This window comes from Aythya marila, assembly GCF_965140915.1.
Source record: "Aythya marila genome assembly, chromosome: 2".
In the NCBI taxonomy this organism is placed as follows: Eukaryota; Metazoa; Chordata; class Aves; order Anseriformes; family Anatidae; genus Aythya; species Aythya marila.
Genome location: NC_139043.1, coordinates 44259974 through 44278035, shown reverse-complemented (window position 1 = coordinate 44278035; position 18062 = coordinate 44259974). Strand labels below are relative to the sequence as shown.

At 37.4% G+C, this 18062-nt stretch overlaps 1 protein-coding gene across 4 annotated transcripts in view; it reads right to left on the bottom strand.

Moving 5' to 3' along the window:
• Window positions 1–18062, bottom strand: part of ANO10 (anoctamin 10) — a 122733-nt gene that overhangs the window by 39237 nt on the left and 65434 nt on the right. For all 4 annotated transcript variants that reach the window (XR_014317002.1, XR_014317003.1, XM_082754410.1 and 1 more), the window contains exon 12: window positions 3103–3219. Coding sequence is in view for 2 of the 4 variants with exons in the window: in XM_082754410.1 (XP_082610536.1) it covers window positions 3103–3219 (117 nt within the window). In the remaining 2 variants the exon portion in view is untranslated. The remainder of the gene's footprint in view (window positions 1–3102; window positions 3220–18062) is intronic.

Here is an 18062-nt window from a genome sequence, read left to right as displayed (position 1 = left end):
AGCTGGAGCACAGGGATAACAGAATTTTTCATAGATTGGCTCCCTCCACACCTGCATTTCTGCTCAGGCTTCATCAATGTTTTTTTTTTTTTTTTCTTCTCTAGTTATTCTGATAAAGTGAACTCTTTTACTAATATTTATATCTACCTTTATTGTTGCTATCAGTGCTATGTTTATTCTGATGAGATAGTGAAAGAGATGCTGTAAGGAAAAGCATCTTTATCTAATTCAGAAAATTCAGACTTTCAATGCAAAAGAACCATTTAAAATTCTTTTTCCTTTTAATCTTTTAGATATCAATAAGCTTTTGTTTTCAGAATACTGATTCTGTCTAGGTAGTTGCACTTTGTGAAGAGATACACCATTCCCCACTATTTAAAACTTTCTTTTTCCTGAAAAACAATAATAAAACCTGTTAGAGTTCTCTCAGTATTTCATGCTCAGAATGTAACTGTGTGAATAATTACTTTCCATCCATTTGTTTCTCATTTGGTTTCCCTGGGTCCGGTTTCAGTGGAGGTATTCCTTCTAATGTTTGTCTTTGCCAGCAGACAGTAATATTGGGAAGATCTCACAGTACCTGAAAGCATTACTGTAACCTAGCCCACCAAATAAAAGCTATGCTGTTTAATGTGTGGTTTACTTGTGTTTCTGGAACTTGATCTTTTGTAAGGATAGATTGCTGACCCATCTCCAACCATGAGGTTGGACCCTTTTGTCTATTCATCAAGCTGCATCCAGAAACCAAACTGCTTATCCACGTAGCTTTTAATGTCACTAGAACACTGCCCTGAAAAGCTGCAGCGTCGTCACACTAGTTTTAACAGCACTGAGATTCACCTACACACATGGTCATTCCTGAACCACATGAGAATTAGCTGAGCGTTCCCTTGCTGCTTGCAGGCAGACCAATATTTGGTCTCTCTTCCTTAAAATTGGATTTAGACCAAACAGCACGGCATGCTTCTGCACTTGCAAGAAATAGTTGCAACAGAGACAAGCACTGCAATGAAGCAAGGGGAGAAGAGTCTTAAGCACCTCACCCCAGTTTAGAGTTAGCTACTTCCTCATGAGGGGTCATGATGCTCACCAAAGGGCCCATCACCCCAGTAGCAGATCCAGGCTTCCGTCCAGGTGACAAAAAAACAAAGCAAAACAGAACTTTAGGGATTGTGAATCACAATGCTCCTGCTCTTTTTCCAATAATCTTTCACCATATTCTCCTTAACCATCTGTTAGTATGCTCCCATTATTTACTGCTCCCCTCCCCCCAAAAAAAAAAAAAAAAAAAAAGTCTAACAAGTCTTGCCCTAGACAATGAAAGGAAGATCTGAAACAAAGCCCACAGATGTAGCACACACATTCAGTATATCACATTGTCAAAAGAGATCAAGTTATTACAACCTATTCAACAGTCCAGTCCCTTTCAACAGTCTCGACACAAACTACATAAAGAAATATTCAAAAGAAGCATTTCAGAACTTCCTAAAAACCCTCCTTACCTGAAGTTTGAGAACTTCAAAATGGTAGACATTCATTCCAATACAAAATGTCGTGTTTTTTTTGTTTTGTTTTTAATTATGGCATTTTTCACCAGTGCTTGCACTGCCTAAACGTAAGGATCCCAAACATAATCAATACATCTGTTCAAAAGTATTAAGAGATTTTCTCTCTACACGTTATATATGGAGCTTAATAATCTACTTCAGCATCTTAGAGATTTACTGTCTGATACTGTTAATACTCTTCTAATAGCTACATCCCAAGACAGTGGTATTCTAACACTTTGAAAAAGTACACATCACTTTTAACACCATGGCATGCATATCTGGATAGCATTAAAAGAGGGCTGTAATTCACACTTACATAAAAGTATGTGAGCCAGTTTCTCTCTAGCATGTCACAACACATTTGCCCCAGACATTGCCCCATACCTGTTCTTTTAAACAGCTTTTTCTATTTTTTTTTGTTTGTTGTTGGTCTTTCCTTGAAAGAAAGACTTACGCTTTAGATTACCTTGATGACTCTCAGTAACAAGAGGAAGAACCTGAACATGTGCTTCCAAAATAAATGGTTCAGTAGCTTTTTGCACTGCCCACAAATTACTTTAAAACGCAGGATTTTTGTACTGAAATTCAGGCAACAGAAGAAAAGCCCAAATCTTCACATTTCTATGAAATACACAACAGTTATCAATTACAGGAAATGTAAAAACGTGATGGTAGATACTCATGTTTGAAGTACCTACCAAGGCACTTAAAAATGAGTCAATGCTCTTGCAGGCTTCTGGTTCTTACTGAAATTGAGACCAACTTTTCGCTATTGGATTAACAAAACCCTGAAGAACCTGGGATCAGGCATACATTAGTTCAATGAATGCACAGATACAAGGGTAGGAGACAAAGTCCTAACTGCTGACACACATTTTCTTTATTAAAAGAGACTCCGTATATATTCCAGTTGGTATGCTATAACCAAAGGTGACTGTATTCACTTGAGCTTAAGGTTGTTGTGGATGACCTAGTTTTGCCTGTTTACAAAATGAAACCAGAGAAGGAACATCTAAAATTGAATTGTAGCCCTGCTCCTTTTAATATCATCTAAAGAGTACATGTGATCCACGACTAGCTCCTGGTAACTTCACACCAAAATACTAGAGAAAGGCAAAACAAAACTATCAGGCATTAGATTCAATTTCAATTTGGGTTTTATTTGTTATGGCTGATTACGGAAGACATTGCTGACCTCAATAGTAATGTTCTGCTACCACATGAGGCTTTGGGTGTGTGTAACTAGAAAAGGCAGCATGTTCTTTGCAGATTTGGTTTGTGCAGAACTGAGAGATCACTTTGTCACAAGAAGCTATGGTAGATGTTTAAAAAAAAAAATAAATTGCCAATTACACACAAGTACCACAGAACAGAGGAGGTTAACAGCTGCACCTGGAGCACACAAAGGATATGTTTTATACAATATTAAAGGAATTTCAACATCTGGGGATTTATGTATTTATTCTTTAAAACTAAAGCAGAATATTCCTAATTTATTTTTTCCTTCAGGCCATCAAAACCTTTCACTGCTGTACAAGTCAGTTACCCTTACCTGTTGTTTGAGAGCCTCTAGAGATTCAAATTCCAACTTGGCCAGTTTAATCTGGATGTCTCTTGGTTTATCGGGAATTACAAATGCCATGACAAACTTTATTGCTAGCAGCAAGTGCTGGAAAAAAAAAGTAAAAAGAAAAATATTATTCAATAGAGTTTGAAGCGTGGATAGAATAGTATAATACTTTTTCCAAGTGTTAGCAATAGATATAAAAACAATGATTTATTGTGACAAGTACACAGATAACATAGTATAACAATATTTAGGCTCAGCTACTCCATATTTTTCTATTTACTGTCATCCATAATTTGAATATACACATATATTGTTTAGTTTATTTTCATAAAAATCCCATTTTCACTATGTACTCTTACTTTTCAACTTAAATTTGTGTTTGATTCCAGATAAACAGCTTTTTAAACATTTTATTCATGCATAGAACATGAATTATGGCACCCAGCACATAGTCATTTATAAACATTTAAACACACCAAAACCACATATAATTACACAGAATTATACACATTTATAACAACACGTATATGCATGTGCATGCCATAATAGAAATGATAGAAACGTTTTGTAAAAATGTTGAACAAACCCAGAATTTTTGCATTTAAAGAGTTATTAAAATCTAAAAACACTCCTAAAGATCAGATTAGAATAAAACACAATAAATTAATACCATCTTCAAATTGGTATTTGAGTATTTGGCAAAGTATTTGGTATTTGGCAAAGTCATGAACAGAAACTTTCCAGTAAATGGAGAAATGTTCTGAAATTAAGATGCCATATTAGTCATCATTTGTCACAAAATATTGTAAGATTATTTATGAGAAAATGTGTACGAATTTCTGTTGAACCTAGTGCTTCCCAACCAGCCTTTAAATTTCACTTCAACGTGCACCATTCCCCTTATCTCACTGAATACAAGTCAATGGTTCTGTTTCTTCATGTATGTTATATTTAACTATTAACTAAGCAAGAATGATTAAATCCTGTTTTATCAATGGCTGAGCTAACAGCATGATGCATTTTTGCAATCAGGAGCTTGCCCCTAGTTGAGAAAATGCTGAGCAACATAAGGCAACATATAACATATATGCTTAATTTTAAGAGTGGCTTAGGTTCCACTGACATGATGATGGTACTCAGACACACCTAAACATAGACTGCATGTCTGAGCTACTTATCAAATTGCCCTAAGTTTTCATAAAAAAGACTATTATTTCTTTTCTGAAAAATATTTTGCTTAATTATATTATCTTGATGCACCAAAAATCCCCAAGATCCTCGAATTAGGCGAGCAAGAAGATAGCAAAAATACTACAGATCCAGTAGCAGTGGTAGTGAAACTCTAAATTAGTCAATTCCAGTAACAAACCAGATAACAGGAACAAAGTAAGAGAACAAAAAGAGATTAATGAAGAGCCAGACATGAAATTATTTTTGAAAATCTATAACAGAAAAAAGTTAGCAGGCCCAGAAAACAGACGGATAGTGCAAGGAATACTAATTTGAAGAGCTGAGAGGAAGGCTGAAACTTAATGTGACAGTAAAACATCATCGATGAGAACCTGAATACAGATGAAGAGGTTAATGAAGCGATTAACACGTCTGCTGTGTAAAGCGATGTGCAATACCGCATTATTAAAAAAAAAAGGCATGATAACAGTAAAATGTTCTCCTACTCATATAAAAGTTTTCTTTTCCCACTCAACTTAATGGTGTCCCAACAAAAAATGCTGCAGCTAACCCTCAAAAAAAATATGTATTTTTTTAAATAGAAGATTTAGGAGACTAATGTGTTTTAATTGCTTTAGCAAATGAAGAGTTTTATCATCCTATCACCTGAACAAAGCCCAGTAAGCAGTACTCCAAAGGTTTTTCATTTGTTTTGTCAACAGACCTGGTACACACACATAATGAAAACTGCTTTTGACACTGTTTGCCAGAAGTCTGTTTTCATGCTAGCACAACTGGTAGCCTTAAAAAACAAATAACACGAGGGCAGAGCCTCCCATTCAGAAAGTCTTCATGCCAGAGAGTGCTAGATGGACAGAATACAGATGGGGAACAGTCATTATTTTTGGTTGCCCTATGACTCATACAACCTCTTTAAAAGAGAATATATCTAACTTATTAACAGTTCATATTTTATTTTGGAACTGCCATTTGGCTAAGGAAACGTAAGCAGTTATTCAAGAGAATTTGAGGAAAGAAGTAAGGAGATGAGTAGTTGTATTCATTTTATCATTCATATTCTGTACGGATTTCTTAATGTTGTTTTAGTATCATTTCTGTATATGAGATCCAGGAAAGGGAACCATCTGCTTTCAAAAAATAAATGTCTTAAAAGTACAGTATAAGTTGCCAGAATATACAAAAATTTCTCCTTCACAGCATAAAGTTACATTAATACTAGTATGAATATATTACAAGAAGAAACTACTTAAGCTTGTCCAAATTTGTTACACAACTAGTGCAAACGTATTTGTCCAATACTAAAACTTCTTCAGAGCTGGTTTGGGCATTTGTTTAAAGCAGGTTACAAAAACAACCACTAGTTCTAACTGCAGCCATCAAAACCCAGCGTTGTTTCCAAGAACATGCCCCTCAAAACAATTTCAAGAGGAGTATTTCACTGTGAGCAAAACCCAGGATAACATTAACACAAGCTGTAAGCTCCCTGATGCCAGCAGCAAAGTCCCCTCCAGTTTTTCAATCTGCCAAGTGGGCACAGAGAAAAACAGCAACAAGTCCCCCCCTTGGTAAACTCGGTGCTATCAAACTCTCTGTGCTCTCGTGCCAGGTGCTCGGAGAGCTGGAGGAACTTTTCTATTCTGTGCAGCTACTGACAGGAGGAGAAGCAGCAGCTGTGTTTTGGAGCAGCGTCCCCAAGCCCGTCTCTTCTAAAATGGAAAATGCAAATTAGGGTTAAATTCCTGGAATTTTGAACAGCTAATTTGATTTCTGCAGCGGTCTGACTGCAGCAACTCCTGTCAAAATCTACTCAACTGAAGAAAAAAAAAAAAAGAAGGAAAAAAAGAACAAAAGCAGTAGCTTCGTTGCTGGTTAGTCAATAAAGCGCATGCCAAGTGTCAGCTGTGAAGGATTTCAAAACCATTTTGTAAGAAAAGCCTATTTTACAACCTAATATTTACCCCAAAAAAATCAATTAAAATCAGAAATCTGGACACAGCCCAGTCTAGAACTATGTAATATGAAGCAATGGTCTGTGGTTACTCAACTCCACATAGATAAGCAACTCTACACGAGAGCCAACATATGAGAACGGTACATCACTTTGAGCCTCTGTCCTCTACTGGTATGTGACTATTTCACATCCAAAGAAAGGCAAGGAAGCTGGTGAAGGATCTAGAAAACAAGTCTTATGAAGAGCTGCTGAGGGAGCTGGGGTTGTTTAGCCTGGAGCAGAGAAGGCTCAGGGGAGACCTCATTGTACTTTACAATTATCTTAAAAGAGGTTGTAGCCAGGTGGGGATTGGGCTCTTCTCCCAGGAGCCAAGTGATAAGACAAGAGGAAATGGCCTCAAGCTGTGCCAGGAGAGGTTGAGATTGGATGTTAGGAGAAATTTCTTCACTGCAAGGGTTGTGTGGCATTGGAACAGGCTGCCCTGGAAGGTGGTGGAGTCACCATCCCTGGAGGTCTTCAAGAAACAACGTAGAACTTTATAGCATGGTTTAGTGGTGGACTTCAGTACTGGGTTAAAGGTTGGACTAGATGATCTTCGAGGTCTTTTCCAACCTGAATGATTCTATACAAAAAGCCTTTGCAAACGTGAAGGAGAGTATCACTGCAGGACCGTGCTATTGTCAGAGCAGAATGCATGGAAATGATTAGATTTTTTGCTAGGACTCTGGTTCACAGTATGCTGACACTAAACTAAGCCAAGATCAAAGACTAGGAAGAGACCAAAGAATAAATTTACCTCTTTCTATGGCAACAGTGTTTAGCTTTGAAAGTCTTGTATCCTTCTGAGAGCAGGAAAAATGAGGAAGGGAAGTGAAAAATCATTCTGTCAAGGGAGCAATACAGGCAAAGAAAAATTTCCACGGAGCTCAGGAAGTCCTATTAAATTAAATTGTCTTTAATAGACAGCAATAAAACAAATTTATGAGAAAATATTTCTGCAATATACATAAAAAGAAAGCATGAGCAAACTTTCCTTCCCACTTTTAGTCCGAGCTAGCTTTATTAGAGTCCCACTGGTGGAATAGAATTATTGCAGCTGAGGGACTTTAAGAAAGGCCTTTCTTCTGCTACTCTGATAAATCCCGCTTTAAAACCTCACATCCCATATTATTATGGAACTTTAATAAATTTTACACAGAATCTTAGTGGGGAAAAAAAACCCTCTGATAATTCCCTTCAAAATTTCATTTTACCCACAGAAACGTTCAAATTCCTGGGAGGTTTGGATGACACAAAAGGAAGTCATTATTTCATGTTTGTCCTATTTCAAGGTTTCTTTACCTCTCCCATTCAGTTTTCAGACTGTCTTCTGCTCCCATAGACATACACATGGACACATTTACAATCTAAATGCCTGTCACAATCCGCATGTTGCATCTATCCCTTTTATCTCCAAACCAGCAAACCCATCTCTCCTGCATTTCCATGACAGTAAGCTTTCTCCGCCTTGCTGCCAAAACTCAAGGGAAACACCAAGAACAAAGTGCAATCATCCTGCCTCAGACTTAATGCCTTTTGCCACTCTAGCACTAACACGGTGACATCCATCTCTGCTCTCACCTGGAATATGCTCAGCACAGGTGAAATTTTCATGCACTTACACCTGATGAGCTCCTGTAAGTCTCTACATAGCACATAAAAAAATGATATTTCAGACAACGATGAAAAACAATGATTTTCAGCTTAGATCTTCACCATGTTTGGGCAGTTTTCTCCTAGGAGCATCAGAAAGCACATTCTGGAGATCAGAGTAAGCCTTTTGTCAGCCTGCTTGCTGTCACTTCAAAGCACAGAAGCAGTGCATCTTTTCAGCACAACAGTAATCTATCTTTATATATTTTTTTAAAAAAATATGCATTTTCTCTTTTCTTAAACAGGACTAAGCATTTGTATAAAATGCATAAACTCCAAACTGAAACAAGCAACCTGCAGGGAGAGTTTGGTGGCAACATTTATGACAGACCATTAGAAAGGTAAGACCAGATCAGACATCTTCTATCATCTGTACCAGCAGATTTCTGAAATTGAGTCCTGCTCAACAGAGTATTTAAGCTTATGTTTAGTTTTAAGCATATCTGTAAATACATTTATGTTCAGAAAAACACATTTAAGCACGTGCTTAAAATTGGAAGATTAATAAATAATACAGTCATTTGCTGAATCTGGGTGTTAATATTCAACAGCTGAATCACGACATGTATTTCATTTTTCTGGAGCTGGTACCATGCGACATGTACTAAATCCACCTGTCTTAAGAGATGAATGCTGGCTTGCACTGTGTCCGCACATTTACATTTCTCCAACTGCTTTAATTAGTGCAGAAATCCTCCTCTGTACTTTATTACCAATCCACTATAAAGCATCACAAGTAGAAATCTACACTGAAAAAGGCACCAGGCATAATATGCAGTTTTGAGGCATATTTCAATCACGTAAAAAGTATTAAGCTACACAACACGGGAGCCAGGCTTTGTTTTGTTCCTGTTAAACACACACCAGCAGCACTGGTCTCTAGCAGCACTGATACACAACCCTTTTCCAGTCAAGTCTTGGCCTTATGCCTCCAGACTATTGATTTGGTTTCTTTCAGAAGAAGCAAATTTATTCTAAACACTACAATCGCTTTGCATAGCTCTCATTACTGAAAATAAGCCAATTCCAGACCAGCGCTCCTCAGCCAGGGACTTGAGCAGATAAGACCACATAAAAGATTTCAAAAATAATCTGTAAGGAACCTTCTCTATTCATGTTTCCAGGAAGTAACAGCAAAAGCAAAAAGTGAAACAAAGCAGGAAAAAAAAAGGAAGAAAAACGAAAAAAAAATTTCAAGCGTCATCCCTTGGTGAGGGAGCTGGTGAGCAAGGGACGGTCCCTTCTGCCCTTGGGTATTTTTGGAGTTCCTGTTTTCTAAAAAGAGAGCCCAGTTGGAAAGCAAACAAAGCAACCCAGTATGCCTGCTGGAACTTGGTCCTGCTCTCTGAAAGCCTGAGGAAGAATTTAAGCCAGACACAACTTCCAACATAAATCAGCGGCAACCTGTTAAGTATATTCCACCAAGGCACATGCTAAGTGAAGCTGAAAAGTACACGCAATCTGATCAGTTGGATAGTCATGGTAGTTTTTTTCCCCTCTTATGGCACCATTATATTTTCTACCAATTCAGTCTTTTTTAAAAACAAAATTTCCTGTTTATTTATAGACTATTTCTTACCAGCTTTTCAACCACAGCTGCTCTACATCATATTTGGTCTAACTAATGAACTGAAGTGGTAGCCAGTTGTATTGGTCGGTTTAAGATTTAGACGCATAACAATCCTCCACAGTTTTCTCCAGCAGTGACATTTAAGAGGAGGCAGATCTGGCCCTTTCCGCTGCCACTGAAATCTGTAGGAATTTTCTCCCTGACTTATTTGACGCCGCAATAAAGCCACTAGTTCCTTAATTCTCAGTTTTTACATACCTGATCAGTCTTTTTATAGATCTTTTACACTGAAAATGTTTAGCCTACTTTCAGAAGACTTTTTTTTTGGTTGGTTGGTTTTCCCCCCCAAGACCCTGAAGCATGAAAAAAAAGAGTAAAGGCTAAAAAATGGGAATTTTTATATACGTAAGCCTTGTACATTGCCATTTTTGGATCTACCACTAGAAATTAAACATTAAGCAGGTTCTGGAAACACCTGCTGAACTAAAATACTAAAAGATTGTAAAGAAAAGATCTTGTGATATCACCCTTATACAAAGGCTTCTAACTGACTGCGACATGGGAAAAACACTTACAGGTACATAAGCTCAAACGCTAATAATCTTGTTTCATAAACACAGCACATTCTGTGATGCAAAGTATGATACAGCACGCTTACAAGACTATTTCCTACAAGCTCTCTATAAAAATACAAAGTACACAAATGAGCCTTTCAGAAATGTTCTAAGACATGATTTTTCTCTCATTTGTTTCATCCTGAATCAATTCCAAAGACATGAAAAAATGCTGTAGGTGTAAATTTGTCTCGGAGCTTTTAAATATTTGCTAATGGTTAATTTTACAGTAACCCAACAGTCTTTAAAGCAGCATGATAATGCACCCATCTCTGTGCTACCATTTGATAATCCTGAAATGTTTTGGCACAACCCTTATCTCAATTTATGGATAGTGTTTAATAGGAACTGGGATAAGAGTTGCCAAAAGCCAAATTAGCTAATGCTGAATGTAATGAACAGCAGAGCTTTGATCGTGCTCTGAAATAAATTCTAAGCGAAAAGTGGAAAGAAGGATGCCCATGGAATTGAAATTGACAGTATGACTAATACCAAGCCTTATGAAGTGCCTCTTAGCTGATTGCTAGCATTACATATAGGCTCCCACTCTGACAGGTATAGTTTATTGTCAAAATGCCCTAATGTTCCACACTAAGGAAGAAGAAAAAAAAAGTTTGCTATTTTCTATTAATCTACAAAACTTATACTTCTTTCTACCTCTATGCCATACATTTTTCTCCACCAAAAAAAAAAAAAAAAAAGAAAAAAAAAGAAAAAGAAAAAGATGCAAGTTATGGTCAGAATTCCAAGGATTTCTGTTTGTCAGGACTCAAATTCATTATCCATTGCACAAGCGGATGACCTGGCATCAATAAGGAGGTAAAAAGCATTACTTTTGCCAATGGTTTAAAACTAGTGTAAGTCAATTCAGTGCTAAACAGAAATTGTCACCTGTTGTAGGCACCAGGGTCCTTGAAAACTCTTTTGCCCTGCCTCAAGCCTCTTTTGCCTTAGTCCAAGCCAAAGTGGACAGGTATCTCCCAGCTGAGTTTTGGACAAGCTCAAAGTTATCAAACTGTACACATATGAAAGTAAATCCAGTATTTAATGAACCTTACAGATGGCTTTCCCAAAAAAGCAGGCTGGTTCTGGATATTGTGAGTTAATTAACAGACTTTTCAATTGGACATTTTTCTTCAATTTATGCTAGGAAAAGTTGCTGTTGCATCTACATTGGAATTTAAATGATTTTAAACATTCAAGTTGATGCTATTGTTAATTGCCTTGAGAGTATGTAGCACAAAAAAAGAAGAGTTATCTCAGCCAGCTGTTTTTCAGAGATGTTGTGCATTCAAGTTTTTACCTTTAACTGTGAATAGTAAGTTACCCGATTAAATGAATCTCTTCTTATTTACAGACATTTCCTTATTTCTCCCACAAGTACCTGGCTTTCCATACAACTGTCTTATGATGCTTTCAAAGCTGATTCACAAGAAAATTCTTCCTCCTGAAAAAAATCTGTTCACCTCACAACACCAAGATAAGAATTTTATCTGAATAAACACATTTAAAGCAAAGCAGGGTATTTAACCACACTGCAAACAAATTTTCACTGGGAGACTAATAATTTAAATGTAATTCACAGCTTTCTTCTATGTTTCCGTCCTATTTTAAGTGGCATATTTTACTCTACTTCTGTTTGAAGCTCTAGGTAAATTTAGCAGGACACAGCACATTTTTTCATCTGGACCAAAAGGTGAATCATGCAATGCTAAATAATGTACAAAATGTCATAGCCATGAGTCATGAGATAAAAATAATGGATTGTGATATATCACAAAGTAAGCTGCAGATTAATTACACTCTCTATTCCTGTGCAACTTTAATGAAATCAAATTAATTGAAATGTGTACAATAAAACTAGCTAATCTGAAACAATGGTATTCTGTAGGGAAAAATTAAATTAACAATTTTCATATTGGAAATTCATCACTTGCATTTTTCCCATAAAAAAAAATAGAGGTTTGGGGGTTTTGTGTTTCTGGTGTGTCTTTTTTTTTTTTTTTTTTTTTTTCCTTTTTAGAACAATGCAGTTAAATAATCCTTTTGCTTTTCAATAAAGGTCAGAAGAGAAGCTTTCCATTCAGCTGAAGTGTTTTAATTAAACATTGCAGCAGGTGTTTGGATATGCTGCCAACTCCTGAAAAGCTTGCATAAAAAACGTATCTTTAAAAAAAAAAAAAAAAAGCACAAAACAAACCTTTATGTCCTCAAGCCCTCTTTATCTGTCTGTTCCATGAATGGGTGTTCACAAAATTACACAAGATTTTCTTTCTTTTGGACCACCAGTACCTGCCCTAGCTATAAAAGAGTCCTTTATCAAAGCTGCTGGAAGGCAGCCATGCAGCTCTCAAGTCAACTTCCATGGCCATAGCAGATCTGTGCAGCAGAGCACAGCCCTGAGTTTAACCTTAGCTGCTGACCAGCTTGAACTTTTGGAAACATACCTGGTTTGTTCAAGCTCATGAAGAGAGAACCTTTAGCTATGAGCCAAATCTGCTTTGAGATGAATCATTGCTGCTAAAGCAGATCCCTTTTGTAGGTCATACTCTTGCAATCAAGCTTTTCCAGTGGTCACCTATCTCACAGCTGTAGGCCTTCATATACTCCCATAAAAGCAGGCTATGAAATGCTTCCAGAACTGCTTAAATTCTTAAGGAACATGAAGCTCATATTATGATGTAGACTCCAGAAGAGAAATAGGAGGAAACAGAGAGTGGAAGAGAAGAAAAGCTAGCTGTGTTCACCAGCAGTAAGTACTGCTATTGGGTATCGAGTCATTCCATCAGCTGAGAAGTCAAAATGCAAAACTGCACGTACGGGCTAGAAAGCAATAATCTCCTGTACAGTGGGACGGACACATACAGCTGCATCCATGTAGTATTGTTATTCAAAAGCAGACAACTTCTATCGGGATAATCCAGCAATTACTCCTTGACAAATTCAGTGGGCATCTATGACATCTCCAAAACCATCACATCTGAATCAGGAAGAGGCTCTCAAGAGGCTCTGATCTCAGTTCTGATTTCTGATGTACGAGAAGAAAACCAACAAAGTTTAATCTCATTGGTGTAACAGCTATGACAACATGCAGCGAGCACAACTTCTCACCTCCCTACAGCTCGGGAGGCTGAAAGAAAAAGAAAACAGCAGTACTCACAGCTTCAATTAGAATTGTGAGGCCATTGGGGAGTCAACTTACAGCAAGGGCTCAGCATCACTTTGTTGCTATGAAACATCACAGCTGATTATTCCTATGTGCTAAAAACTTGAAGCTGACTCATCCTCTGGCTGAAATGAACTCAGCTGAGGAGGCCATGTTCAATTTGAAATGAATTAAGTAGGAATCCTGAACGTGGCTCCAAAAGAAGCCTCAAGCATGTCAAATAGGCAATGCTGAGATGCCAGACAAGATCTTGGACCAGTGCTAAAACTTGAACAAGTCCTTGAGTTACTACAACATAATGTGCAAGCAGAGAAAGGTAGAAAGCTGAGACTTTTCAGAGACAAATATTAACAGAGCTGATCAGTGATGTTGCACAATCTTAGGGGCCCAGGGACTGAAGGAAGAAACCATCTGTACCTGTATTGGGTAACATGGTACTGAAAGCAGCTGTTTGTCTCACTTTCAAAAGTCATTCAGGAAATTAGAGAAACCTGTGAAGAAGTGTAGATGTAGAGCTTAGAGACATAGTTTAATGGTGGACATGGCTATGGTTAAAGGTTGGACCGGATGATCCTAGAGGTTTTTTCCAACCTAAATGATTCTAGGATTTTATGACAGAAGTAACCTAGTCTCGGTGATTTGGCCCTGCTGTAAGCCAGGAAGATGGCACAATGGAAGCACACATCCTACAGACCTCCAGTTCTGAACCAGGCCTCGGTCTGGGCAGATGGAATGATGAAAAGCAAATATTTATTTCCTGAATATGGGGCCCACTCATGTTTACTCATTTTCCTTATAACCAGACTGAAAAGGCATCCTCTTTCTTCTTTGAGTTAAGGAAATGCCAGACGCATTTTACAGTGGCTTTCTGTCCGCTTCTAGATGCAGCAAAAACACCGTTCGTTTTTGTGCTGAGTTTGGTTAAGGTGAGTGCTTCTGGAAAAATGAGAGGAGCATACGGAGAAAGATGAAAGCGAGCAAATGTACAGGACTGAGCAAGCCTGATGCACGCAGTGAGGCTGTTGTTGGGAACAGAGAGTGCCGGGGAACTGGCTGTGATGCTCCCCACTGCTCCAGCAGCTCTGCTGGCCCCAACCTGCAACGCAGGCCAGTTTAGCAGCCCCAAGGCCTGCTGCCTCCTGAGGTGACAAGGTGACTCCTGGGGCAAGCTGCTGGTCAGCACCTCTAAAAATAGATGCTCCTGATAAAGTCATGCAATTCCTATCTTAAAAAAAGTCTAAATGTTTAGAGAAGTGAAGATCATAGCCCTTTGATTCAAATCTTTTACCTAAACAGACTCCCTCAGTCACAGGAATCTTTGCTAGAAACAAACTAATAGCACAGCAAACAGCCAAAACATGAACAAAATTGTCTTTTTTTTTCAGAGCTGTTATTTGAGAAAAAATCCCTAAAACCTCTCACCTGAACTTTTATGAATACACATATCTCCTTGATCAATTGTTCTTTACACATTCTTTTGTGTAAAAGAAATATTTCCCATATATTCCAGAAGGTTTAAAAAAATACAATAAAAGATCTTGTCCTGGGATGTCTGAGGGATCTGGCAGTACTTGAGGTTGTACGGCTTTTCTGTGATATAATGATTAAAGAATTATCTTCTAACATAGTAAATTGCCACACAAAATCCTAAAAGGTTAAACACCTGTCAGATAACAGGCTCATAAATCAGTTTTGCTACTTGGCACTTCTTTCCTTACATCTCATCTCATCGGTTTACTGGGAGAAGTATCAGCATGCATCAAACATAAGCAGGAATAGAAATTCTCAGTTCAACAATATTCAAAAGTATGACCTTCCAGCATGACATACAAGTATTATTTAAAAAAAAAAAAAAAAAAAGTATATTTTTCCTTCAACCCAGAAGAACATTACCATTCTTTGATAGTACTGAACAGGTTAGACAAGATGTCTTCACCATAAATAGCAATTTAAAATCAATTTCTATGATGAGTCATTTTAGCATCACAGATACCTAGCTCTCAAGCCAGAAACAATGTTTTTATTAGTCAGCAGACACAGGGTGAAGTTATACTATTTTGCTCACTTTCAGTGGGAACAAGCATATTATCCTGTCACCTCAAACCTGAAAAGCATCCAGAGCCTCCTCAGAAATGCAGGGATGCCAAATGTAAACTACAGAGGTGTCAAACTCTGTACTGCTTCTGTTTTTAAATGTTAATGCATTTTGGTTTTTATTATTATTACCTGACTTTTTCATATATTTCACATATTGTATCACTACACACATTACACATGTATATCACCGTATTTTATCTTGAGTCAGGGTTTTAGAAGTTTGCAGGTTTTCTCCTGTTGTCTTGGAGGGGGGGGATGTTTTCAATTGATCTAAGTAACTTTGCATTTCTCCATCCTACATTTACTGATTTTTACCTGACTTCTCACACACACAAGAAGGCATTAAGTAACATGGTTTAAAACAAAAACATTTGGGGGCCAGAAGCACTCCAGATTCTTCTGAAGATATATGTCAGTCTTTACCATCATTATTCTTCAAAGATGACCACTAAGACTTTGAAACCATTTAAACTGAGATTTTTTTTGTTGTAATTTTGGTCACCTGAAGTGAATACAAACATGCTTGAAAAATCTAAAATCAGATTTCTAAAAGGAGATAATATAATTACAGTAAGGTCTCTTTATTTTTTTTTTTTTTCCACTGTGACATACAACGGAGGTTAGTTTTACAATACAAACACAATACAGTGACCTTGACCAGAGGTACTTTGTTACCCGGTTATGAGGTTTGACTCCTTGATCTCATTAAGGACTTGCTTGGTTGTTAGGACTGGTAACCTTTATGAAAATGTTTTGCTTTTAGAGGGACACAAATTTCATTTGTCCATGGTTGGGTTAAAAGTTCAAATCTCTCTTTCCCTTATTTTTATTCCCCAGCATGCCAGCAGTCTTAGCTTCACATGGCCTATTCAATTTTTTGTCCTTTTATTTATTTTTTTAAAGCTTAAATATATATAACTGACTTTTATTTTTAATATAAATTCTTCATACTTTTAGAACATTGTCAGACGTGTTATCTCTAGGTGGACTTGCTGCTGCAAGTCTTTTGTGTGCTTTTAGCAACAGGATATACTTAATAGGATCAATAACTGGGCTTCTCTCATCAATCTGGAACTTGCACAGCCAGTTCTCAACATGTTGCCTTTAAAAATGCACTGTAATACTTTTTGCTATGGGCCAACATTCCTATGGTGCTATGCCTCTAGAGCCCTCAACTCTATACTCCATAACCGATGTTAGAGTAAGAGTATAGCCATTCACACTGGTAATTCCCAAATTTTTGGTTAATAATGCACCACTCTGTAACCCATCTGTGCATCTACTTGATGGACAAGACCACCCATTTGCATCCCACACAGGTATGTCCCAGCCCATTCCAACCAGCAGGTACTAACAGCTTAGCATCTAGGATTACTACAAATATAATGCTTGAAACTTTCTAATTCTTACTTTACCATAAGAATTTCTAGAAATAGGAAGCACTGCTTTGGCTACGCTAGGGTGATGGCTCACATTTTGTTCTCAAGTGTGGTGTGTCTCTTCTCTTTCTTGATATTTGCACAGCAAGAGCATTTAAAAAAGATATTAATTTAAAACCATACACTTTTCCGAAGATGTTTGCAACATTACGTATGTGAATCTGTTTTTTTCAGAATACGTACTCTTCTCTCAAATGAAGAGAAATGAATAAAAGGAAATACAGCTATCATTTCCTTCAAATCTAATATGTATTTTCTCATACAACATTTAAATATGTTCTCTGAAAGTAAGACTGGTTAGACTCCGTCACTAGAAATGAAGTGATATTATTAACCCACAAAGAAAAGTAATCCCTTGTATATAAAAGTATTTACAACAGTGCAATACTCTACCATAAAAGCAAGGTTTTAAAATAGAGCAACAGCATTTTCAAGATTAGCTCTGTTTTTACCTGGAATGATTCCCAATACAGTTTCCAGTCCTGATGGGGTAGGCTTAGGCTCCCTTGTTCGCTCTACTTAGCTCTACTTACACGGTGCAAATGACCCTTGCTGATTGCAGACGGTCAGCAGGTGTAGTGGGTTTACGTGGCAAGGTTTTGGTAGCAGGGGGCCATAGGGGTGGCTTCTGTGAGAAGAATCTAGAAGCTGCCCCATGTTAGGTAAGGGCCCCACCGCTGACCAGAGCTGAGCCATTAAGTGATGTTGTTTGCACCTCTGTGAGAGCAGATTTAAGACAGGAAGACAAGAAGCTTTATGAACTACTTTCGTACAGATGAAGGATGTTGAGACTATAGGACTGGAGAATGTCTTAGGAAAGATTTTCATACATGTTCTGATGTGCTCAGTCATTCTGAAATTATTCTGTTCTGATTAATGACCACTGCATTATCAGGGGATAAAATTACAAACTCCTTCATGTTTTCTACCTTCTGCCAAGGAAAAAATAAAATAACATCACACAAAGCTCTCTATTTTCACTAACTCAGACATCCTTCTCCATACAACTAAATTTGCTAAGAAAAAAGTCTACTTTAAATCTGAAGACAAAAAGTCGCTAAAATAAACAGCATGTTGTTTTTGTGTTTTTTTTTCTCCATTAAAATGCTAATTGCATCCTTTACAGTTGGAGAAGTCTCCAGATGACAGAGGGAAAAAAAATGTAAGATATCAGACACTGAATGGAGGCAGCCCAACAGCATGCACTAAAAACTCCAGAGAA